The sequence below is a fragment of the Mobula birostris genome, chromosome 5, assembly GCF_030028105.1.
Source record: "Mobula birostris isolate sMobBir1 chromosome 5, sMobBir1.hap1, whole genome shotgun sequence".
Taxonomy (NCBI): Eukaryota; Metazoa; Chordata; class Chondrichthyes; order Myliobatiformes; family Myliobatidae; genus Mobula; species Mobula birostris.
This window is the reverse complement of record NC_092374.1, coordinates 172,713,804-172,739,536: the sequence shown is the minus strand read 5'-3', so window position 1 is coordinate 172,739,536 and position 25,733 is coordinate 172,713,804. Positions and strand designations below refer to the sequence as shown.

Below are 25,733 nucleotides of genomic sequence, written 5' to 3'. Positions count from 1 at the left end.
AAATGGAACTAGATCAGTTGGGCACCTTGGTTAGCATAGATATGTTGGGCTGAAGGGCCTGTTTCTGTACTGTATAACAATATGGTGTCAGAAGCATACACAAAGGTGAGAAAATCTGCAGATGTGGAAATCGAAGCCACACACACGAAATGCTGAAGGAACTCAGCAGGCCAGGCAGCATTTATGGAAATGAGTAAACGGTCAACATTTTGGGCCGAGACCCTTCATTGGGACTGAACAAAAAAGAGATGAAAAGTTAGAGCAAGAGGTTGGGGTGAGGAGAGGAAGTAGTATAAGGTGGAAGGTGAAAGGTGAAAATGGGAGAGGGGGAGGGGTGAAGTAAAGAGCTGGGAATGTGATAGGTGAAAGAGATAAAGGGCTGGAGAAGGGGAAAAATCTGATAGGAGACAGCAGAAGACCATGGAAGAAAGGGAAGGGGGGGGAGGAGCACCAGAGGGAGGCGATGGTCAGGTAAGCGGTTGAGGTGAGAGGGAAATGGGATGGGAATGGGAATGGTGAAGGGTGGGGAGTAATTACTGGAAGTTCACAAAATTGTTGTTTATGCCATCAGGGTGGAGGCTCCCCAGACAAAGTACAAATGGTGCTTCCTCCAGTCCAAGTGTGGAAGTAAAACAAGTGCTACACCTGCCCCTACACTTCCTCCCTCACTACCATTCAGGGCCCAAACAGTCCTTCCAGGTGAAGCAACACGTCACTTGTGAGTCCGTTGGGGCCTTTCTCTCTTTATTAATCTTTTTATTAATTTAAAAGGAACATAAATACAAACAAGAGGAGAATTATCTCAAATATATATATATCAATAACCATAGAGATTAAAATAGACATTATCAAAATCATACATAGTGTTAAGCTAGTATATAATATATAATAAAAAGGAAAACAGCAATTCTTCTTTTATCAGTTCATAAAGAGGAAAAAAAAAACTTTGTATTTTAAATCAGAAAAAAAACCCACTACACTATACAAAACAAAGGTACTGGGCAGTCCATTCTGCCAATACGACCAGAAAAGGAAAAGAAAGGCTCTCTGATCAAATCTAAAACTTCGAGAAAAAATTGGAAGAGTAATAAATCAAATCAAATGAAAATATTGAATAAAAGGCCGCCAGATTTGCTCAAATTAAACGATGTATCAAATGTCTGACTTCTTATTTTCTCTAAACTTAAACAGGACATAATGGAGGAGAGCCAATAAAAGACCGTAGGTGGATTAGAATCCCTTCCACTTCAGTAAAATGGCTCTCCTAGCCGATAAAGTCAAAAAGGCTATCATACGTTGAGTGGAAACAGGAATATTTCCTGGTTTTGATGGGGTAATCCCAGATATTGCCGGAAGTAAATTAGGTTGTAGGTCCAGATCCAAAACTTTTGATAAAGTTTTAAAAACATCTCTCCAAAAATTGTCTAGCTTTATACAAGACCAAAACATATGAGTTAAAGTGGCCACCTCACTGTTACATCTGTCACAAATAGGACTGATGTTGGAAAAAATATGTGCTAGTTTGTCCTTTGACATATGGGCCCAATGCATTACCTTGAACTGTATCAAGGAATTACGGGCACAAATAGATGAGTTATTAACCAAATGAAGAATTTTACTCCATTGATTATCTGAAAATGACTCTTGAACTTACAATTCCCAGGCACGTTTAATTTTATCATTAATATCATTCATAAATTCAATATCCATTTATAAATTATAGCTCTCAACCCTTTTTGAAGTGATTTAAGCTGAAAAAGAACATCTGTCATATTGGTGGATAAGCATAAGGGTAATTTGGCAGCAAACCACGTAAAAAATTCCTAATTTGTAAATATCTAATGAAATGTACATTAGGTAAACCATATCTTAAGTGTGCATGCACCGGTCGTGCATGCAGCCTGTTACAGCCATTCCAGACCAGTATTCTTACTTTTTTCTCCTTACTTTTTAACATGTTATGTTTTATATTTTTTTTCACGGTAACACATCGAAGCTGCACCCTTTCTAACATGCTGGTAGAGACAGTTTTATTTGGGTTTTTAGCGCTGGAAGTAGTTACATTCCGACACGTCTCATTAGCAGGACAGAAGCATGGTAGTATTGTGTATTCCAGGGACCAGCTGCTTGCGCTAATGCCGGCCGGTTTAGCGAGCAGAGCGGCGGACACCCCTGCTGAAATCTCGAGGAAAAGGCAGAGAGGATGCAGGGGGGATCACAAAGGCCAGGAAAAAGGACCAGGTCGAGACACCAGAAACTTATGGAGAAGAGGAGTTCGATGGGTAATAAAATGGACGAGTTCACGGTGCTAGCCAGGCGTCAGAGAACATTTCGGGAGTGCAGTGTTATGTGTTTCACTGGAACGGGGCTACACGAGGACATACCCGATCAAAATTTCTCCATGGACGGCTTCCAGACCATTCAGGCTGACCGGAAGTGCACTGACAGCGGTAAGTGTAAAAGAGTTGGGTGCTTACTGTTCTGGTTAACAACAGATGGTGCAATCCGGGTCATATTACGATCGAGGAACGTGTTTGTAGACCGGATATTGAACTTTCTACTGTTGGACTTCGGCCATATTCCACCGAGATACAACACTGGGCGGCACGGGAGGTTGTTCCTGCCTGTGGCCATCAAACTTTGCAGCTCCTCCCGTGGAGGGTCAGACACCCTGAGCCAATAGGCTGGTCCTGGACTTATTTTCCATCTGGTATAGTTTGCATTTTGTTGTTTGATTGTTTGTGGTTTTTGTATTGCTATAGTTATGCTCTATGCTTGGTTGGAGCTGCTGTAACAAAACCCAATTTCCCTCGGGATCAATAAAGTATATCTATCTATCTATATTGATCCACTAACTGAGAAAAAGACATTAAACAGTGAGTCCGTTGGGGTCATCTCCTGTATTTGGTGCTCCTGGTATGGCCTCCTGTATATCGATGATGCCCGACATAGCTTGGGAGACCGCTTCGCAACACCTTGTATTCCGTCTAGGCATGAAGGCATGAACATCGATTTCTCAAACCTCTGGTAGTTGCCCCCCTACCCTTCACCATTCCCATCCCATTTCCCCCTCTCACCTCATCTCCTTACCTGTCCAACACCACACTCTCTCCTCCCCTTTCCCCATCTTCCGTAGTCTTCCGTCCTCTCCTATCAGATTCCCCCTTCTCCAGCCCTTTATCTCTTTCACCAATTGACTTCCCAGATCACCCCTCCTCCTCTCCTGGTTTCACCTACCACCTTCTTCCCCTCCCCCCTTCTTGCTCTAACATCTCATCTTTTTCTCAGTCCTGATGAAGGGTGTAGGCTTGAAATGTTGACTGTTTACTCTTTTCCATGGATGCTGCCCTGCTGGCTGAGTCACTCCTGTTACGTACATTGCTCAGAAGCATACACAGTCCGTGATTAGTCTGTTCGCTGATGCTGTAGCCACATGTGGAAACAGGCCCATTGTTTGTTTGCTATCTCGGTATCCTGAACAAACAGCGGTGAGTAGATAAAGTATTTCTGCTTCCTCCTGACATCCCCAGCACAGAAGCCAGTCTGATTTAGTGCAAGTGACTTTGGCAACCAACTGAGAGCAGCAGCTATAGCAAACACTACAGCAGCTGTGGTACTGAAGGCCACATTCCAGAGTTAGCTCTGCCTCTAGCCAGTCCACTTACAACACTGGCATCCACCCAACCATGTGGAAACTTGCCTAGGTAAGCCTTGTTCACAAACTGCAGCACAAACCCGATCTGGTCCACTCTCGATATTCAGGGCGATGGGGGATGTCACTGACAGAGCTGTCCAGCAGCACCTATTCCCAATAACCTGCTCGGCAATGTCCATTCTGGGGCCTCTGCACAGCCACTCAACTCCAGGCCAGATCGCAGTCCGGGTCAAAGAGTCATCAGTCAGAGCCAAGCTCCAGTGGTGAGGGGAGGTTACCCAGGCAACCCTAGACGGAATGTGGGATCAAGGGGCCCTGGTAAATCTAAAGTCAGTGGGCTTTGGACAAGCACTTCACTGGTTGGGGCCATAGCTTGCAGAAAAAAAAAGATGGTTGTGACCATTGGAGGTCAATCACCACAGTCCCAGAACATCACCATGGGAGGTGCTCAGGCCATTCTCAGCAGCATTACTCCATCATAAGATCAGGTGTGAGAATGTCCATTCCTCCCAGACTTGCAGCCTTGGTCATAAATCAGGGCGTAGGTTCCAAGTAAAGAAGAACACAAACTACAGGCTCCCTTCAGCATCACACACATATTCCAGACTAGAAACTTTATCACCCAGCCCTTAATCACTGGGTCTATATGTCAGAACTCCTTCCGCAAAGCCATCAAAAGGACGACACCAGCTCAAGGCCAGGGTCACCAGCACCCTCAAGGGATGGATAACAACAGCTGGACTTGCTGGTGGTAAGTTTAAGGGGAAGCTGGATATGGGTTCATACAAAGAAATGTCATCACACTCATATGATGATGGGTGAACTGCATATCACATGACGAAAATGTCACCTGGATAGGACACCGGGTTCTGTAGATGCTAGATGCTAGCTGCTGCCTGACCTGCTGAGTTCCTCCAGCACCTTGTGTGTTGCTCACTTGGTCAGGCATTGCTTGGGAAAATGTCATGTGATGACCAAACTTCCATCGGGATACGGCGATTGCATCCACTCATTGACACATCGTTCCTCAGTGATTCCAGGTCTGGGCTGTGGGCTAGCCTGGAGAACAGCAATAGGCTGAAGCGATGTTGACTAGGAAACGGGCTGTGTGATGATAATACTGATGAAGGGGGGGGGGGGTTCTTATGCAGCTGTCCTATAGCCTTAACGCACCCACCCAAGCCTCAAACCTTAGTACTATCCCACACACAGACCACAGGACGAGAGGAGTCTTTGGAGAGAGTGCAGAAGAGGTTCACCAGGATGTTGTCTGGATTAGCAAGTACTAGGTATAATAAAAGGCTGGGCAAAATTTATTGTTTCCTGGGCAGCCCCCAAGGGTGAGAAGCAACCTGACAGAGGTTTATAAATTATGAGAGACATAGATAGGGCAGACAGCTAGAATCTTTTGTTTTTGCAGAGCAGGGATGTCAAATACTAGAGGGCACAGGGTTAAGGTGAGATGGGAACAGTTTAAAGAAGATGTACAGTTGCATGCAAAAGTTTGGGCACCCCAGTCAAAATTTCCATTACTGTGAATAGCTAAGCAAGTAAAAGGTGATCTGATTTCCAAAAGGCATAAAGTTAAAGATGACTCATTTCTTTAATATTTTAAGCAAGATTTTTTTTTTTCATTTCCATCTTTTAGAGTTTCAAAATAACAAGAAAGGAAAAGGGCCCAAAGCAAACGTTTGGGCACCCTGCATGGTCAGTAGTTAGTATCACCCCCTTTGGCAAGTTTCACAGCTTATAAACACTTTTGTAGCCAGCTAAGGGTCTTTCAGTTCTTATTTGGGGGATTTTCACCCATTCTTCCTTGCAAAAGGCTTCTAGTTCTGTGAGATTCTTGGGCCGCCTTGCATGCACTGCTCTTTTGAGGTCCATCCACAGATTCTCGATGATGTTTAGGTCAGGGGACTGTGAGGGCCATGGCAAAACCTTCAGCTTGCACCTCTTGAGGTAGTCCATTGTGGATTTTGAGGTGTGTTTAGGATCATTATCCTGTTGTAGAAGCCATCCTCTTTTCATCTTCAGCTTTTTTACAGACGGTGTGATGTTTGCTTCCAGAATTTGCTGGTATTTAATTGAATTCATTCTTCCCTCTACCGGTGAAATGTTCCCTGTGCCACTGGCTGTAACACAAGCCCAAAGCATGATTGATCCACCCCCGTGCTTCACAGTTGGAGATGTGGTCTTTTCATGAAATTCTGCACCCTTTTTCTCCAAACATATCTTTGCTCATTGCGGCCAAAAAGTTCTATTTTAACTTCATCAGTCCACAGGACTTGTTTCCAAAATGCATCAAGCTTGTTTAGATGTTCCTTTGCAAACTTCTGATGCTGAACTTTGTGGTGAGGATGCAGGAAAGGTTTTCTTCTGATGACTCTTCCATGAAGGTCATATTTGTGCAGGTGTCACTGCACAGTAGAACAGTGCACCACCACTCCAGGGTCTGTTAAATCTTCCTGAAGGTCTTTCGCAGTCAAACGGGGGTTTTGATTTGCCTTTCCAGCAATCCTATGAGCAGTTCTCTTGGAAAGTTTTCTTGGTCTTCCAGACCTCAACTTGACCTCCACCATTCCTGTTAACTGCCATTTCTTAATTACATTATGAACTGAGGAAACAGCTACCTGAAAACACTTTGCTATCTCCTCACAGCCTTTTCCTGCTTTGTGGACATCAGTTGTTTTAATTTTTAGAATGCTAGGCAGCTGCTTAGAGGAGCCCATGGCTGCTGATTATTGGGACAAGGTTTGAGGAGTCAGGGTATTTATAAAGCTTTGAAATTTGCATCACCTGGCCTTTCCTAACGTTGACTGTGAACAAGCCATAGCCCTAACAAGCTAATTAAGGTCTGAGACCTTGGTAAAAGTTATCTGAGAGCTCAAATCTCTTGGGGTGCCCAAACTTTTGCATGGTGCTCCTTTCCTTTATTTCACTCTAAAATTGTACAAAACAAAAATAATACACTATTCTTGCTTAAAATGTTGAAAAGAATGTTTCATCTTTAACTTTATGACTTTTGGAGATCAGTTTATCTTCTACTCACTTAACTATTCACAGTAACAGAAATTTTGACCGGGGTGCCCAAACTTTTGCATACCACTGTACCAGGCAAGTACTTATTGTGTCATGGAAGAAGATACAATAGGAACGTTTGGGACAAGGAGGTGAAAATGGACGAATATAGATCGTATATTGGTTTGATTGGCATCACAGTCGACAAAGACATGGTGGGCTTAAAGGCCAGTTTCAGCGAGGGGAGGGTTATTGCATGAGGTGTGCACGCCTCGGAAATGAGCACTTTGGATATTAAGTAAGTTGGGTGGGGGGTGGAATGTGCACGGGAAGAGGGTCCGTTTATATTATCCAGGCCCCACCCTCCGTTTATGACCGAATCCACTCACTTGTGGTCCAGAGAAACAGGTCTCCTCTGCGGCCTCACACCCACCGAGCCTGACTTCCACCACAGCGGGTATCAGCACTGTAGGAGCGGGTAGTGGATGAGGAAATTTCCCTTCCCTCGCCATTCCCGCTCCCTTCACGGACATTGGCAATTTCTTTACCGGCTGGTCTAGCACGGGGTCGTCGTGAACCCAGCGTTCGCACCGATCCCACCCCCCGCCCCCGAGTATCCGGGATCCGGAGAAAGGGTCGGGACTGCGGGGTCACGTTGGGCAGGAGCTTGTGTCACTGCGCCGTTCGCTGCCTCAGTTTGACTCCGGACTGATGCAGGCAATTCAGTTCTGAGGCAACACATTGGCAAAGGGGTGACAGAGAGAAGTCGCCGTCATTTCCCGCTTCCTCGTTGGCAATCAGACTAAGTAAGAATGAGATGAATTGTGAGAAATGCGCTCGTTACTGATCCTGGGACAGCCCAGTGGGCACTCCTGTGGGAACGGGCTGGGACTGTCGTGTCTCCTAGCACCCCCCCCCCTTCACACACACACACACACACACACACACACGCTCCATGGTCACGGGGACTCTCCACTCAGCTCCTCCCGGCCACGGGCAGGGTGGAGGTATCCCAGGGAGAGGTGTGTTTCCCCCCTCCCCCCGCCATCGCCGCGCCCGCCAGCAGCGGGGTCAGACTCCTCGACCCACAGATGCCAACTGCACCTGCACAGTCAAACCAGCGCGGTTCAGAACTGCTCAACGCCTCCCCATAAACCATCACACTGCTCCAGAATTCCCTAAAGTCAATCCATGTGCGCCCGAACGGTCAGTCTCGGCGTCCGATCCCCGTCCCGGGCATCACAACCACCCCCCAGCCCCACCACCACCACCACCACCACCACACAGACCAACCTTCGCAGTAAGCAGTATAACTCTGTTCGGTGTTACTTACCGCTTCCTCCAATCTTCGAGTCTGAGCCAGGAGCATCCAGCACCTCAGGCGGGACGTCAGCCGGACTCTGCACCTCTCGGCGTCTGGCCACCCGCGGGGTGGGGGCCAGTAGCCGCTGCCGAGTCTCCCCCGTGCCCGGGGCGCGGGGGCTTTGCTCTGGAGTCGGAGACTGGAGCGGTACGTCGGTGTGTCTGAACACAGATTACCAGAGCTGGAAACCCGCTCTCTGTTCCCAGTTTACTAGCTCCTCCCACCTCACTGTCCTTAAACATGTAGCAGGGAGATTTAACCCTTGGCTGCGCACACCCACACTCACTGTAAGGAGAGGGGCAACCCTCACCATGGATGTGCGGGGCCACTGAACTCGGGCAGACGCAAGCTGCCCCTGATAAGAAGCGCTGATCATCGCCGTCTTCACCCTGAGAAATCCACAGAACTTCCGAAGAAAGGACCTGGGAAGACCTTTCATTGGGTCTCCGCTGATGCTCACGGGCAGAGACTGAGTAACGGTCCACCCGCAGTCTCCTAGTGCAAACCCTCTGCGGACCGGGTGGAGTCACTGCCCAACTACGCACCCCGCTAACCCTGAAAAATTACCTTTTCCTTAAGGTCCTGGCGAAGCCCCCCTCCTCCCCTTGAGTGTAGGTATGCGCAGCCAAGGGTTAAATCTCCCTGGAACTTTCAGTGAGGTGGGAGGAGCCAGTAAACTGGGAACAGAGAGTGGGTTTCCAGATCTGGTAATCTGTGTTCAGACACACCGACGTACCGTTTTAGTCTCCGTCTCCAGAGCAAAGCCCCCGCGCCCCGGGCAGAAGGGAAACTCGGCAGCCGCTAACCCCCGTGTGGCCTGGCATCGGGAGGTGCTGGCGTCGGCGGAGACGGGCTGATGTCTCGCCTAAGGTGTTGGCTGCTCCCGGCCATTCTGTTCCTGGCTCAGACTCGGAGCTCGGAGGCAGCGGTGAGTAACACGGACTGAAGTTATATTGTGGGGTGGAAGCTTGGTTGGTGCATCGGTGGGTGGTGGAGGTAGTATCCGGATGGGCCGGACGGTGACACGGACCCATTGACTTGAGAGAACTCCGCCCGAGTGTGGCTGAGGAAAGCCCGTGACATAGTGACCCCTGAACACTCGCGTGTCACAGTATCGGACACGCGCACACATGCACAGACCCAGGTGAAGGTCCTGCCGAGGATGTAGTAGTTCCAAAGCCAGCGAGGCTCAGAAAATTCTGGAACAGTGTGTTTGCTGGGTGGTAGGATGTCCGCTTGTGAACCATGTTGGACTGATTGTGCGCGGACAGCTCTGGGGCGAGGGGTCTGACCCTGCTGCGGCCGGCGGCAGAACTAACACCGCTTCTACTTGAGTTTGTAACGCTTTGTGGCGGATGGTCTGCTGTTGTACGCGCCGGTGCGCTCTCGGCAAACGGTTTCCAAGTTGACTGCATAGGTTCGGCGTGTGGATCTGTTTCTGGGCAATGTGGGAGAGGCAGGTATGATAGGTCCGGGGTGGGGCGAGGGTCTGTGCCGATTCAATCAGCCGAGAATATTCCCCACCCCAGCCGCCTCTTGCTGGGGGTGGGGGTGGTTCCAGTCCAATGCTGCAGGCTGGATCTTTCCGCTGCTCGCCGTCCAGATTCTCACCGGACGGGGTCGGCTCCACCCTAATCTCGGACAGGCCGGCTGGGCTGGATAGGAACGCACCTTTCACCGTCTCTGCTGGGAGTGTGATCAACAGACTGCTCTCGAAACTGCGTTCGCAACCTAGAGGAGCCGCATATTCACCCCCCTCCACCTTAATGCCAGAAACTTTGGTGTGAGGGGAGATCCCCTCTTACCCTGAACTAGGGTATGTGCGACCGTCTCCCCAACCTCATCCTCGCCTGCTGAAGGCAAGGACCCCGTGCAGGTGGGTTGGGGACGGGACTCTCCCCGCCTTAGAGATTCGGCTTCTCATTTGTTGCAGAAGGAATATCTGGTCCGTCCTGTGCTTTGATTTACTTCCATAAGTCTCACCCCATCTCTCTCCCCACCTCCCGTATAACTTTCTTCCTTTCGCCCAACTGGTCCTCACCTGCCCTGCCCCATTCGCTGGCTGTCGGGTTACCACGCTAAAGACGCCGCTCCGGGGATAGATGTGAGGAAGTTCGCGTGAAAGAACGGACGCACAGCAAGCACTTGCGTTACATTTCAACCTTAACTCCCCAGCCACCATCGCCCCATAGGATAACAAGTCCACTGCACAGGGAGATAACCGTCTGTGGCCTGTTCTCTTGCACCGAGTCATCTGGGACTGCTGAATGGTGTTTGCAGTTTACTCTGCCTTGCCGAGACGGGGAGGACGACCCCGAGCGGGCGAGAGACAGGAATGCGGTTCCCCATTGTATTTAGAAACAGGACCGGGAGGCTCTGAAACAAAAGCACGGTCGGAATTCACTCTCTTCCTGTGCGGGGGAAATGTTTTTTTATTCCTGACTGGACATAGGGCCATTTCCCCGGCGCTGGGCGGGCAGAAGAGTGAGAATGGGCCAGTGGACCCGGAGAGCTTGCTGGCGCGGCGGGTATCGTGGTCCCAGGAACCTGATCAGTGAGGGAGACTCCCTCCCCAATACAAATTGCAAAAGCCAAGCCAATCCGGTGTTCCTGCCATTCTCAGCCAATGGAAGGCTAGGGAGGGCCACCCAGGGGAACCCCCTCCTACTTTATATCACGAGGAGGATATACCCACTCCTTGAACTATAGCCTGTTCCTTGTTAGCTCCCTTAAGGGAGTGATCAGCCTGAGTGGGGACATTCGGCGAGGGGAAACCCCAGTCTGTACCCATACCACATCTACAGCTGAACCTGCAGAAGGTCTGAAGTGGCAGTCCCCACCCACACCAACTTCTGCACCACCCCCATCCCAGTCCAGACCCAGATCACCAGCAACCACCCCTCCCCCTCACCATTTCCAGGTTGAGAACAGGAACATGTTTCTCTGGCCCCATAGTGGGTGTCAGGAAGGCTCAATGTATGGGAGAATGGGTGGATCTGATAGGCGCTGGGGACACCCAGTGCTCAGGGCACAGTGCTCACTGGTACCACCAGTGAGTGACCTGTCTTCCAGATACAGTGGCCAATTGGTACCAGGTAATGAACAGATGAAGCTTCCTCCCAGTTTCTAGTGTGTTTTTAATACATTTTCACCATCTCAAGATGTTGAGCTTTTAGCAACTTTAGGGTTAGGACCAGCGACGGGTTCAATCCCGTGGCTGTCTGTAAGCAGTTTGCACATATCTCCATGATTCCCTCCAAGTGCTCTGGTTTCCTCCAATACTTCAAACACCAAGGTCTAGTTAATTGCTGACATGGGTGTAATTGGGTGGTGGGGATAGGGCCTGTACTGTATCTCTCTAAGTTAATACAATCAGTGGCCAATATTTTAGGTACTGAATAAGGCGCCACTGAGTGTATGTGCGTGGTGTTCTACTGCTGTAGACTGTCTACTGTGAACTCTCATTAACAAGGCATTTTCATCCACAGAACTGCCACTCACTGGGGTTTCTTTTTGTTTCTCGTATCATTCCTATAAACTCTAGAGACTGTTGTGCACAAAAATCCCAGGAGATCCGCAGCTTCTGAGATACTCAAACCACCCCATCTGGCACCAATAAACATTCCATGGTCTGAATTCATTCTGATGTTTGGTCTGAACAGCATTTGAATCTCTTGATCTTCTTCTTTTTTGTTTAATGGTGGTTGGCAACCAATCTCTTGATCATATCTCCATGATGCTTTTATGCATTGAGTTGCTGCCTCATGATTGGCTGATTAGATATTTGCAATAATGAGCAGGTGTACCTAATAAAATGGCCTTTGAGTGTAGATAATGGGGTCACCAGTAAATGGAGTGGCTCAGATCTGCGATCACCCTTTCTGCCTCCCCATTGGTCCTTCACTCTGTCTCATCTTTTGCACTTTCTCTCTTACATGTGTTTTCTCTCTGTGTGTCCCAGGGTGTCCCTCCTCTCATTCTCTGGAGAAATCGACAGTGTGCAAAATCAGATCCTCATCCCTCCCCATTCCTTTCACAGCCCAGAAGTATGTGCCGGTGAGGTCACTTCACTGCTCTAACTTCCTGGGGTGTAGATCCACTGAGTCCTAGTCCTGCCCATCCCACAACACAGTCCCCACACCCTCAAGCTCAAGCCATCAATGCTAGGGTGTGGGTGTCAGGAGCTAGAGGTTCTTTCCTATTCACCACTCACTGACCGAGGGGTAGGGGAGGAGGGCAGAGAGGGAAAGCAGACCCTAGGGGAGCACAGAATGGGTGTAGGTTACACCAGTAAGGCCAGTGGAGAAGGTGATGAGGAACCCTCCCTTGTATGGAATGGCACAGAAGGGTAGTGGTTAGAACAACACTTTATAGTGACAGCTTCACGAATGGGGTTCAATTCCCACTGCTGCCCATCAGAGGACGACGTGGGTTTTTTCTGGGTGCTCTTGTTTTCAACTACATTCCGAAGACGTACTGGTGTGTTTTAGGCATGCCATATTGGGGCTGGAAGCATGTTAGACTTGCAGGCTGCCCCCGCCACGTCTCGAACTCATGTTGGTTGTTGACACGAAGCAATTAATTTCACTGTGCGTTTTGGCGTACCTGTGACAAATAAAGCTAATCTTCAGTGTCGTTGCCAAGGTGATTCTCAGCCAATGTGTTACAAAGCAAGGAACTGGGGCAGAAAGGCCATGGGCATCAAGACAATGGTCAGATAGTGTCATTGATCAATACTGTACAGAAAAAGGCCCCTTGGCCCATTGAGTTCTGCTGACCATTGACCACTCCATTACACTAGTTCCACTTTATTCTTCCCGTATTCCCATCAGCTCCCTACCAGGTTTCACCACTGACTAGCAACTGCGGGCAACCATGGTCAATTAAACTACAAATCCACATAGTCTGACAGAAGCTGTTCTTGAGGCTGGTGGTACATGTTGACAGACATTACTATCTTGCCTGGTGGGGACAGGAATAGAGAGCATGTTCGGGCTGAGGGCATTCTCTGATTGTGCTGGCTGCTTTACGGAGGCAGTGCGAGTATATACAGAATCTATGGAGGGCAGGCAGGTTCCCGTGAGAAGTATATACAGAATCTATGGCGAGGAGGCAGGTCCCTGTGAGAAGTATATACAGAATCTATGGAGAGGAGGCAGGTTCCTGCAATGTGCCTACCTGGCTCCACAGCCCTCTGCAGTTTCTTGCAGAGAGTTGTGCAGAGCAGTTGTCCTACCAAACTACTGTCCATCCTGACAGAATGCTTTCTGTGGTGCTTCGATACAGATTGGTAAGAGTTGATGGGAATATGGCAAACTTTAGCCTCCGGAAGAAGTGGAGGCTTCAGTGAGCTTTATTGGCCATGGCATTAACATGGTTAGACTTGGCCATTGGCGACGTTCACACCTAGGAACCTGAAGCTTCCAACACTCTCAACCTCTACGCCACTGATGTAGACAGGAGCATGTCCACCAACCCATTTTCAGAAGTCAATGACTTTACTGAGCTGTTGCTGTTTAGATGAATCAGCTGGTCTAATTTTTGAGTAGTATTTGTCACTGTCGCTGTGTGCAGGTATGGGGCTGACTTGTGCAACATCTTGCACTTTGCTCCAGGACAACACCCCATGCACCATCAATCTTCAGGCCATGCCACTCAGAGAATTCTGCTAGTATTAATCTTTTGTGACAGTATGTACTATTGTAACTGTACTTTGTGGCTGTATGCATTGTGTTTTGCACCTGGCCCTGGAGGAATGGTGTTTTGTTTAGCTGTATACAAGTCTTAGGCACATGTACATAGATTAGATTAGATTCAACTTTATTGTCATTGTGCCAAGTACAGATGCAAAGCCAATGAAATACAGTTAGCATCTGACCAGAAATGCAAAGAATAGTGTTACTTACAAAATAACTGCGAATAAAAAGTAAGTGCTACAGCACACAAATATAAAAGTACTGAGACAGTCCAATACGTGTGCAATATTGCTTAGTGCTGTGATGTGAGGTTCAGCAGGGTCACAGCCTCAGGGAAGAAGCTCTTCCTGAGCCTGCTGGTGCAGGAGCGGAGGCTCCTGTAGCGCCTACCAGATGAGAGGAGAGTAAAAAGTCCATGGTTAGGGTGAGATGCATCCTTGATGATGCTTTTCATCCTGCCCAGGCAGCGCTTATGGTAGATGTTCTCAATGGTGGGTAATGGGGTGCCGATAATCTGCTGGGCAGTTTTCACCACCCGCTGGAGTGCTTTGCGGTCCGATACGGGACAATTGCCATACCACACTGAAATGCAGTTGGTGAGTATGCTCTCAATGGTACAGCGATAAAAGTCTGTCAGTATCCTGGGACAGAGGTGAGCTTTCTTCATGCTCCGCAGGAAGTAAAGGCGCTGTTGCACCTTTTTGATCAGGATGGAGGAGTTCAGGGACCAGGTGAGATCCTCGGAAATGTGGACACCAAGGCCTAAGACTTTTGCAGAGTACTGTATTTGTCAACATGGAGTGGAGAGAGTATTTGTGAACCTGGTGGGAGCAAAGCATGTTAGGAATGGTGAGACTGGAGCGTTGTTGTGGGAGGGGTATGGGACAGGTGGCAGAGAAGGATTGCTAGGGGCAGGAGTTGGTGCGGGTGCAGACAGATGCAGCCCTGAGACACCAGGCAAGGTAATTTGATTCCAAGTACTTGGTTTATTGATTGTTGTTACAAAATATCTCTCTGGTGCTTCTCCCTTCCCCTTTTCCCAATCATTATTCCCCTCTCCCTGTCCCCTTCCCACTCTTAGTCCACACTAAATACCTATGTCAGAATCAGGTTTAGCATCACTCGCATGTCATGAAATTTGTTTTAGTGGCAGTATTACAGTGAGGTACATAAAATTCCCACAGTGCTGTGCAGAAGTGTTAGTCACCCCAGCTATACCTGTATAGACTTCCACACAGTACTGTATGGTTGAATGACAATTAAACTTAAACTTGCAATTCAATGCTGTAGGGATTTAGGGTTGTCACTAGTCTGGGAAATGCCTTGAAATATCCCAGAAATGTTGGTTGTTCCGGCATCTCGGTAATGTCAGGAAGTACAAGCTACAGTGGAACAAGTTCACTGAATCTTTGACATCTTATCTTCATTGAAATGTCAATTAAAAATATTGGCTTTGGTGAAAATGTTTTTTATTGTCTGTTAAGAATCAGACAGATAAGCACAGTTTTTCTGTCTGCTCTCCGACTGTAGGGATGGATGTGCTAAGTGACCAATAGTATGAGCTACTGCAGCCAGATTAAAATGTGATGGACATTTATATTGGAAACACGATGTTGCTTCTGATACAGATTCATGACCTGTTCTCCTTTATCCTTCATTCCCATCGCTCCACCATTACAGGCTTTGCTTTCAACTGCTGTGGCTTCAAATTCTGGAATTTTCTTTCCGAATGTTCTCTCCCTCGCTCTCTCCCTTCCCTCCTTGAAATGTCCATTTGGTCTGGTCCTGGTTCTCAGTCCCAGACCCAGACCTGATCCAAGCACTGGGCAGAGCCCCTAGCTGTGACCTTTCAACTTGAGTTCTCCATCAGCTTTTCCAAAGAGGGTTTGAAGTGGCCAGCACAGGAGATGCCCATCTCTTATTTGCAGAGTGCTCAGAAGTTATTGGGAACAGTTCAACTGCCTTGTCCTCTCCCCACAGTCCTGGCAATCAGTCACAATACTTACACATTTTGCCAGTGTCTCTGCTTCTTACGCTCAACTGGAAGCTATTCCATGGTCCAACAACAACAGCACGCAGGATTATTCCCAAACTCCCAACTCCCAGCCCCCTACACAGGCATAATTTTAATTTATTCCCACACACACGGTTGTCCATTGAGTCCAATGATGACATAAAATGCCCTCCCTCCTCCCTCCTCCCTCCTCCCTCCTCCCTCCTCCCTCCTCCCTCCTCCCTCCTCCCTCCCCCCTCCTCCCTCCCCCCTCCTCCCTCCCCCCTCCTCCCTCCCCCCTCCTCCCTCCCCCCTCCTCCTCCCCCCTCCCCCTCCCCCCTCCTCTCCCCTCCCTCCCCTCTCTCCCCCCCAAGGCATTAAGGCATTCAGCCCCTCTATTCTGATCCTCCTCAATTACATCACACCTCAACCTCAACCCCAGCTCTCCCCTTGGTTCCCTGTCCCTCAATCATTCAGTCGGAATCCAGTCACCTCAGGGCTGAAACTGACCTTGGCGGAGTTTTGGGGTGAGTTCCAGATTCCTCCTGTTCTGAGTGAGAGGGAACTTCCTGACATCAGCCAGGAATCTGTCCCACCCCCTCCCAGCCAACCTCCACTGCATCACACCCTGCTCATCAGGATCGGCGGGAACGCTCAGCAAGCTGTCTGTATGTGTTAGTGCTCTGCAAGATCCTACAATCATCAAGAGGTCAAACAATGTTTGACTCAGCTGGATGGGTTTGGTATTGGCCCTGGGATCAATGTGACCTTTGATATTCATGTGAAAAGCAGAATTACCCCTCCCATGGTGTTTCCCCTCCCGTGGTGCAGCGCTCCCCAACACCACCCCTCTCATAGTACTCCCCCTGCATGCCCCCTTGCACAGCGCTCCTTTGCCATCAGTCTCTGCTGGATGAATCCAATAGTTAAAGGCCTCATAACCAGCAGTAACGGACAGTGAAACTGGAGTTGCCCTCCCATTCCAGGTGAGGAGACTTTGTTTTGCGGAGGGCTGCTGTAAGGAAGATGTATGAGGATGTAAGGAACTTTCTGGAAACACTGTGAACAACTTCGGAGTCTGTACTGAGGGAAGATAAATTGGCCTTGCAGTGTGGATTGACTGTTGACTGGGATGGATCGTGACCTCAGACAGTGAGTGAGACTGCATAGTTTTCACTAGTTAGTGGATCCCATTAGATCTCCTCACAGGGTTCCAAGAGGATTGGACAGGGAGGATGTAGCAATGCCATCTCTTTGCATCGGAGGGACTCGGACCCGGGCAGTCTCCGGATAAGGACATCGAGAGTAGAGATGGGAAAGTTAATCGTCCTTTGCAGCGAACCCTCTTCCCCAAAGCTTGTGGGGTCCATCACCGGGAGTGTCCGCGACTGGGATCAAGGTGCCTTTGGACTGTCATTAAGGAGGTGGAACAGAGTCCAATGGTACAATTTGATTGTGTGGTGGAACGAACCCTAAGGGCAAAATGGCCTCCTTTACATTGTCCCGTGGTTATGGTGAGCCGTGAGCGGGGTGGGGTCTAGATGGTGGTGGAGATGAGGAGAAGAAGCAGGGTTAAGGGGAAGCCTGAGGGAGAAGATGGAAATGGGTGGGGAATAGATGCAACAGCATGGGCTGAAGGGGGTGAATGGCCTGATTCTGAGCTGTGGACATGTTTGGAGTAATGTAACTTGGATTAAGTGCACAAAGTGGAGGTCAGGACGCTGACCCAGGCATCCTGGGAATTTGTAGAGTGACTGATGCCTCAGTGTACAAGATGCAGTGTGTAACAAGTGGGCAGTGAACACACTGCAGAACGGCTGCTGCATTCCCTGCATTGCCCAAATACCAAACTTAAAATGTAACCCTTCTCTCTGAAGTGCCTTGAGGCACCTTAAATTGCTTTGCATTTGCTTGTTGTCTATTTATCTGAGATTTCATTGTCTGCCTTTTTCACAGCGGCATCAATCTGTTGTGTAAACGGCTGATGCTCTATGTAACAATGACAGGTCTCCCTGCAAACCAGAATCAAACTGAGTCTTTTGCTAACTAGAATTAGCTTTGAGGATTCATTGGATCCCCAGGGGATGCCTCAGGGGCTGCCTAGGGCATGGATTTTAAGTTCCATGCATGATCGATGCATTCAAAACACTGGAGAAACTCAGCAAGCTGGGCAGCATCTACGAGAGGAATAAACAGTCAACGTTTCGAGCCGAGACCCTCCATCAGGATTATAGATGCTGCCTGACCTGCTGAGTTCCTCCAGCATGGTGTGTTGGAGCAAGAATTGATGGAATTGATGGAGTGGACCTGATTTTGGAATTGATCTATTATTGTTACGTGTACTGAGGTACAGTGAAAAGCTTGCCTTGCATACTGTCCTTACAAGTGCATTGAGGAAGGACAAGGTGAAACTACAGCAGAATAAAGTGTTACAGAGAAAGTGCAGTGTAGGTAGACGATAAGGTGCGAGGTCATATGAGGTAAACAGTGACGTCCTATTGTACTAGCAGGCCATCCAATGGTCTTATAACAGAGAGGTAGAAGTGTCCTTGAACCTGCTGGCACATGTTTTCAGTTTTTTCTCTCTTTCATCCAGTTGGTGAGGGGAGAAGGAGTGAGTGGGGTCCTTGATTACGTTGGCTGCCTTCCTGAGGAGTGGGAAGTGTAGACAGAGTCTCAGTAGGGTCTGGTTCCTGTGATATGTGAGCCGCAAATCTCCACAGTTTCTTGTGGTCATGGGCAGGATAATTCCATATTATGACATGATGCTTCCCATTAGGATCCTTTCTATAGTGCATCGATTTAAAAATTGGTGCGGGTCAATGGGATAATTTGGGACAAATTTCTTTATCCTTCTAAGGAAGTGGAAGCATTGGTATCCACATGATAGGCTCCCAATGTTCTCTGTTAGGAACTTAAAGCTCTCAATGTCAGCACTATTGATGTAGACACAAGAGACTGCAGACACTGGAAACTGGAGCAACACTCAAGGCCCTAGAGGACCTCAATGGGTCAGGCAGCATCTATGGATGGAAATGGACTGTTGACATTTTGGGAGAGTCCATTTGAAAGGTCTTGACCAAAATGCTGACTTGCCGATTTCCCTCTATAGTTGTTGCATGACCAATTGAGCTCAATTAGTACTTTCTGCAGAGTCCTGATTCATTCCTGGGCTGTGGGTGTCCGTCTTGTCTCTGGGTGGTACTGAGCTGCTCTCTAAAGCCACCACCTCAGACACCAGCCCGTGTTCACACAGAATCCAGGTGGCTCGGAGCAGTAGGCTCCTGCCTGAAGGAACATCTGCAAAACTGGCAGAGAATTCCTGACCACCATTATTTCCAGAACATCAGAGAATCACCTTCCCATGGCAGGACTTTATCTCATTAACACACACAAAATGCTGGAGGAGCCCGGTTCAGGTAGCAATTGCGGAAAGGTATAAGGAGGCGACGTTTCAAGATGAGACCCTTCATTGGGAATAGAAAGGAAGGGGGAAGAAGCCAGAATAAGAAGGTGAGGTAGAGGAAAGAGTGCAAGCAGGCAGGTAATTAATGAAACCAGGTGAGGGGAAAGGTTGGTGGGTAGGGGAGAGGGAATGAAATCAGAAGCTTGGAGCTGATAGGCAGAAAAGGTAAAGGGCTGAAGAAGAAGGAATCTGATAGGACAGGAGAGTGGACCAGGGGAGAAAGGGAAGAAGGACGGCACCAGGCAGGTGATTGCATGGAATCTGAGTTGAGCGAAATGCACCCCTCACTGCTGCTCAGACAGCAGAAGCCCCTCAGCCCCAGCGCAGCAGCTGTTTGTCACTGCCGGAAGCTCTCCGGCATCACCAGATCCCTGTCCCTGACCTGGCATTCTCTCACTGTCAACGTGCTTTGTATCCGAGCCGTCACTCCTGCTCTGCTTGGATATGATATCAAAGCATGAGCCAAACCAAGCAGACCTGACCACAGGAACCCTGAACCCACTCTGTTCCCAACAGCTTGTAACTTTCCATTCCAACTGAAACACCGACACATAAATTCCACAATCTCAGGATGCAGAGGAATACATCCCTCGGGAGTCTATGCATTTAAAATCCTCCTTTAGAATGCCAAATTTCTTTAGCCTCCTGATGACATAGAGACATTGGTGAGGTTTCTTGGCCTGGTCTGTACACGATCCCTGAGTGATCAGGTTGATACAGGTTCACAACAGCTTGCATTTCCTCTCCTCTGACAGAAAACCTGCGCCGATTGGTTTTGTTATGGCTTCTTAGCCCATGCATAGACTTCAGTGTTTGTTGCTCTGGCTTCCCGCACCCTCCTCAGTCCTCAACCCCAGCCAAAGTAATCATGTCATTCTGGATGGAGACCTGAGCCAGACCAGCAGGGCAGAGCACAGCCTCGTCCAGACCCAGAGTACGCACCCATCCCATGTGGGGCTGGTTCCAGAGCTGGACTGGGTGGTCAGCCTTTACTGGACCGGACTACTATGGAAGTCAGTGCCAGCCTGGTCATCACTGGAAACTTCCCCCTGAATTCTCCTAGTGAAGAGCCCACTGCCAGAGAGCACAGGCTTCACAGGGTTAAACGTCACCGCCACAAGATTCATGGTAAAATATCTGAGTGAATGTTCCTGAGCCTTGCCCACTGGGAAATGCATGTCAAGAAGCAGTAGCTAATTTTCCACCCATTAATTCTAGTGGACAATTTCAAGGTGAGATTTTGTGACATGGATTCCTGACAGTTATAGTCCACATTTTGAATATTTCATGCTTTCCTGGGGTCCAGGGACCTGACTAGACCATCTGAGACTTAGTGAGTTATCAGATGCATTATAAGTCAGACTCTACTGATGTGACGTCACTCCATTGTTTTTCTTGGAACATGTACTCAACTCTTTGCCTGTAGTTCCTCCATCTTTTAAGGTCTCACAGCCACTGGAAGCCAGATATTGGTGGGACTATATTTTTTAATTTAATGCTCTAAATTATTTATTTGTAGACTTAAACAGCATGGAAACAAACCATTCAGTCCAAATTATCCATACTGAACAAGATCCCCCTCCACACTAATCCCAGTTTGCCTTTGTCCCCCTAAATCATTGCTAACCTATCAACAGGGCATTTATATATCACAGGTTAAAGGTGAGAGGTGGAATATTTAAGGAGAGTCTGAAGGAGAACTTCTTCACTCAGAGGGTGGTGAGATTGTGGAGTGAGCTGTCAGTGAAAGTGATAGATGCAGGTTCTATTGCAAAATTTAAGAGAAGTTTAGATAAGTACATCTTTGGGAGGGGTTTGGTCAACTATGGTTCAGATGCAGGTCAATGGGACTAAGTAGAATAATAATTTGGCACAGACTAGATGGGCTGAAGGGCCTGCATCTGTACTATAATACTTTACAACTCTATTGTGATTGTACCTGTCTCTCCACCTCCTCTGGCAGCTCATTCCATATATCTACTACTCTGAGTGTGTGGAAAAACTTCCCTCTCAGATTCCTTTTACATCTCCCCCCCCCCGCCCGTCACCTTAAACCTATGCCCTGTGGTTTAAGACTCCCCCACCCTGGGGAGAAAGCCTGCAACCAGCCACCTTTTTTTTAATGCCCCTCATGATATTAAACACCTCTTTAAGGTCACCCCCACAGCCTCTTTTGCTCCAGGGAAACGGCCTCAGCTTGGCCAAACACTCTATTCCCAGTAACGTTCCTGCATATATTTTCTGCACCCTCTTTGGTTTAATCATATCCTTCCTATAGAGCTGTTCACAATACTCCAGGTGCAGCTTAACTAATGTTTTGTACGAGACATCTCAACTCCTATACTCGTGGCTTCAGACACCCTTCCTCTCCTGCAGAACAATCCTGAACTCCAGCCTCAGATCACTGACCTTGAAATCGCATCGCACAATTCCGTCAGAAATTTCCCAAGAATATGGGAACAACTTTGCAGTGGTGTGACCATATCTGATCATTCTCCTTTGACCCCTGCCCCTCTCTCTAACAAGGCATTTTTCCTCACAGAACTACCGCTCACTGGATTTTTTTTTGTTTCTTGCACTATTCTCTGTAAGCTCTAGAGACTGCTGTGTGTGAACATCCCAAGAGATCGGCAGTCTCTAAGATACTCAGAATCATCAACAATCATTCCATGGTCAGGGTCACTTAGATCACACTCTAATGTTTTAATTTGAACAATAATGGAATCTCCTGACCATGTCTGCGTGCTTTTATGCATTGATGTGCTGCCGCATAATTGGCTGATTAGATGCTTGTATTAACAAACAGATTTAAAGTTGTACCTAATAAAGTGGCCACTAAGTGTATGTCACCATATGCTACCTTGATATTCATTTTCTTGCAGGCATTTACAGGAAAATAAAGAAAATAGAATTTATGAAAACTATACACAAATAAAGACTGACAAGCAGCAAATGTGCAAAAGAAGACAAATTGTGCAGACCAAAAGAATAATACTGAGAACATGATTTATACAGTCCTTGAAAGTGAGTCTGTAGGTTGTCGAATCATTTCAGAGTTGGTTCTAGATGATTCTAAGTTTGATGTTGGTGCCTCCATAATTTATATGGTCAGACTATTACAAAATAGTTCCAAGGTTCTTGGGAAGTCTCTGACTGAGTTGCGTGATGAATTTTCAAAGTCAGCGTCTTCAAGAGGCTGGAGTTCAGAGTTGTCCTGCAGGAGAAGAAGGAAGAAAGTGTTAGGAAGGGTGTTTGGAGCCTGGAACCCAGGCAGCGGAAGGTAGGTCCACCAAGGGCAAGGCACACACATTCAGCATTGATCAAGAGGAGAATGGAGATAGTGAGGGAGGGAGGAGATGGTAGAAGTATATGAAAACAAAGATTAAAATTTTAACAAGTAATTGGGAAGATGGGAGCTGGTGTAATTGCTCCATCTGCCACATAAGGAAGGACTTCCTGATGCCATCCATTTTAATTATACTTCCTAGTCCCACTCTGACATGTAGATCCATAACCTCATCTACACCTCATGTTCTGTTTGAGTAGACCATAAGACATGGGTGCACAATCAGGCCATTCAGTCCATCGAGTCTGCTCCACACCCAACACATTGTACTCCCAACCTAACACTATGAACATTGATTTCTCTGACTTTCAGTAATTTGTCCCTCCTCCTGCTTTTCTTTTTTTTTATCATTCCACATCATACCTCCCCTCTTACCCCTTCTCTTCTCCTCACCTGCCCAATCACCTCCATCTGGTGACCTTCCTCCTTCCCTTTCTCCCAAACTCCACCCCCTCTCCAATCAAATTCCTTCTCCTTCAGACCTTGGCCTTTTCCACCTTTCGCCTCAAAACTTCTCACTTCATTTTTCCCCACTCCCACCCACCCACCTTCTCCTCACCTGGCTTCACCCATCACTTGTCAGCTTGTATCTCTTCCCTCCGCCGCCCCACCACCTTATTCTGGCTTCTTCTCCCTTCCTTTCCAGTCCTGATGAAGGACCTCGACCTGAAACATCGGTTACTCATTCCTCTCCGTAGATGGTGCCTGACACATTGAGTTCCTCCGGCATTCTGTGTGTGTATTGAGCTAATGAGTGAGTTGGGTGCAGGATGGGGCGAGGCCAGACGATGATGGTGCTGCACACTGGGTGCTGGACGTTGTTGTATGGGGACTGTAGATAACCCAGCAGGATTGATTGTTTAGACTGCGGGAGTGTCATTTATTAAACATACTCATACAGGATGTAAATAGCTCTCACACAAACAATTAATATTTATTTGAATTTAATTGAAGCCTATTTTTTATGTAAGCATTAAATACTCCAAATGGAACCACAGAAATAACAGCCATAACATCTGGTTTCAGCCTCACTAAAAGAGATGACCCTAAAACTTCAGTTTAGTATCAAAAGTTTATTACAGATAAGGGCACTTCACAATGAAAGCAATGAGTCAAATCGAGAGCTCACGTACAATTTTTCAGTTCCACGCCTGAGATGATTTATTCATGGCTGTCGGACAGACATTGAATAACACCGCTCAAACTGGAGGGATTGAGTGGGATCTCACACCAAGCTGGTGGTTCCAATGTCACCACTCTGGTTTATCAGTAATGGGGGGGGGGGTCACAGTGTGGGAGGGGTGGTACCGAGGGAGGGTCACTCTGTGGGAGGGGTGGTACCGAGGGGGGGTCACTCTGTGGCAGGGGTGGTACCGGGGGTGGGGGGGGTCACAGTGTGGGAGGGGTGGTACTGAGGGAGGGTCACTCTGTGGGAGGGGTGGTACTGAGGGAGTGTCACAATGTGGGAGGTGGTACTGAGAGAGGATCACAATGTGGGAGTGACAGTACTGAGGGAGGGTCACGCTGTGGGAGGAATGGTATTGAGGGAGGGTCGTAATGTGAGTGGGGCAGTACTGAGGGAGCATCCCACTGTGAGAGGGGGAGTGCCCCATTGTGGCAAGGGTGGTCCTGAGGAAAGGTCCCACTGTGGGAGGGGTGGTACTGAGGGAGGGTTCTACAGTAGGAGGGACAGTGCTGAGGGAGCACCCCAGTGAGGCAGTGGTGGCACTGAGGGAGCATCCCACTGTGGGAGAGCTTCATATCTCAGTTCCTGTGATATTGCTTTGGAGCCAATAGCCGTTACTTACTGAGAATTACTATAGGTTAGCACACTGTTGTCTGTGGGATCTTGCAGAGTGTAACCCCAGTGCACCTCAGAACCCAGCATGTGAGCTGCTCTGTAGAATTGCCAGGCTGCTTGTGCTGGAGATTCTGGTTACTGTGATCATGGTGGTGTCATTGGGAGACTGTTCTCCACACTCTTGTTCAGCTTTCTTTGGCTGAGAACTGAGTGAGGGAGTGCTTTGCACTCACACTGCAGCCAGCCGTCTATGAATCCCTTCCCGTCCCTATCAAAATTCACGGCGGTACAAGTCAGTTTTCAATGGGATATTGAGGAATTGTTGGCTCGGCCGAGCTACTGCCACTTGGCCCATGACCCTGGGAATGTGGTGGGCAGATACTTGCTCCCACCCTGGATAAATCCGTCTCTGAGCGTAACCACCGCCGCTCCTTTCTGCCGTTGCCAAAGCTCTTCTGACTCACAGCTGTAGTGTTCCACACATCTGGCAGAGCACTTACACAAGGCAGCTGACACATCCAGTTGGCCAATAGATAGCAGCAGACTGGCTGTGCCTCGCACACCCCCTACCGTGGCCTCACTGTGAGGCTGGACTCTGCCAGTCGGTGTTTTGGCCATGGGGGAATTGGCTGATCAGACTCTGTCAGGGCTCAGCCGGAGAAATTCTGATCTCAAAACGGGGTGAGCCAAGGAAATCGGGGATCATGAAGACTCTGTGAGGAGAGTGGAGCCAGAACTAGCTGCCCAAACATCAGTCCCAGAGCTTTGCCAGGTGCCTTGCCAATGGGCACCTGGAATTCCGACACCAGAGAGCTTGTAAGATCTTCTCTTCCATCATTTTCTCCTACTTATTGACATCTTCATTATCTTATGATCTAATAGAATTACAGGAACAGGCCCTTCAGCCCCTCAACCTCATTCATGTCCACTGTTGCTCTCATCTAGTATGCTATCCCTTTTACGCTGGTGCATCAGTGAAACAGGTGTAGGAAGACTGGCCACAATGATAAGGGTCTGATTTACACACACAAAACACTGGAGGAACTCGGCAGATCAGGGCAGCATCTATGGGGAAAGAATAAACAGGGGTGATGTAGGGTCTCAGCTCAAAACGTTGACTGTTTATTCATTTCTGCAGATGCTGCCTGACCTGCTGAGTTCCTCCAGCATTTTGTGTGTGTTACTCTGGATTTCCAACATCTGCAGAATCTCTTATGTTTACGATAAGGGGCTGATGCTGAGGATGGATTTGTTTTATGGACTGAGAGTTCTCGGGCTGTTCCACATGCCTTAAATTTCATGGTTAATTCATGTAACACACATGTTCGACAATGAACCCTTCTCCCCCTGCTGTAAGCTCTGCCATCATCTTGATTGACTCCATCTTGTTGATTA

At 48.2% G+C, this 25,733-nt stretch overlaps 2 protein-coding genes across 3 annotated transcripts in view; one reads left to right on the top strand and one right to left on the bottom strand.

Annotated features, from left to right (window-relative positions):
- LOC140198044 (uncharacterized) overlaps positions 1–8,243 on the bottom strand; it is a 176,829-nt gene extending 168,586 nt beyond the window's left edge. Inside the window, exon 1 of one of the 2 annotated variants that reach the window (XM_072258884.1) lies at positions 8,007–8,243. The gene's annotated coding sequence lies outside the window, so the exon portion shown is untranslated. Of the gene's footprint in view, positions 1–7,062; positions 7,141–8,006 lie in introns of those variants that run through there. The other variant, XM_072258885.1, reaches the window with a different exon arrangement.
- Positions 8,244–8,720: 477 nt separating this feature from the next.
- LOC140198045 (uncharacterized) overlaps positions 8,721–25,733 on the top strand; it is a 127,858-nt gene continuing 110,845 nt past the window's right edge. The window contains exon 1 of the mRNA XM_072258886.1: positions 8,721–8,964. Coding sequence (XP_072114987.1) covers positions 8,893–8,964 — 72 coding nt within the window. The 5' untranslated portion in view covers positions 8,721–8,892. The remainder of the gene's footprint in view (positions 8,965–25,733) is intronic.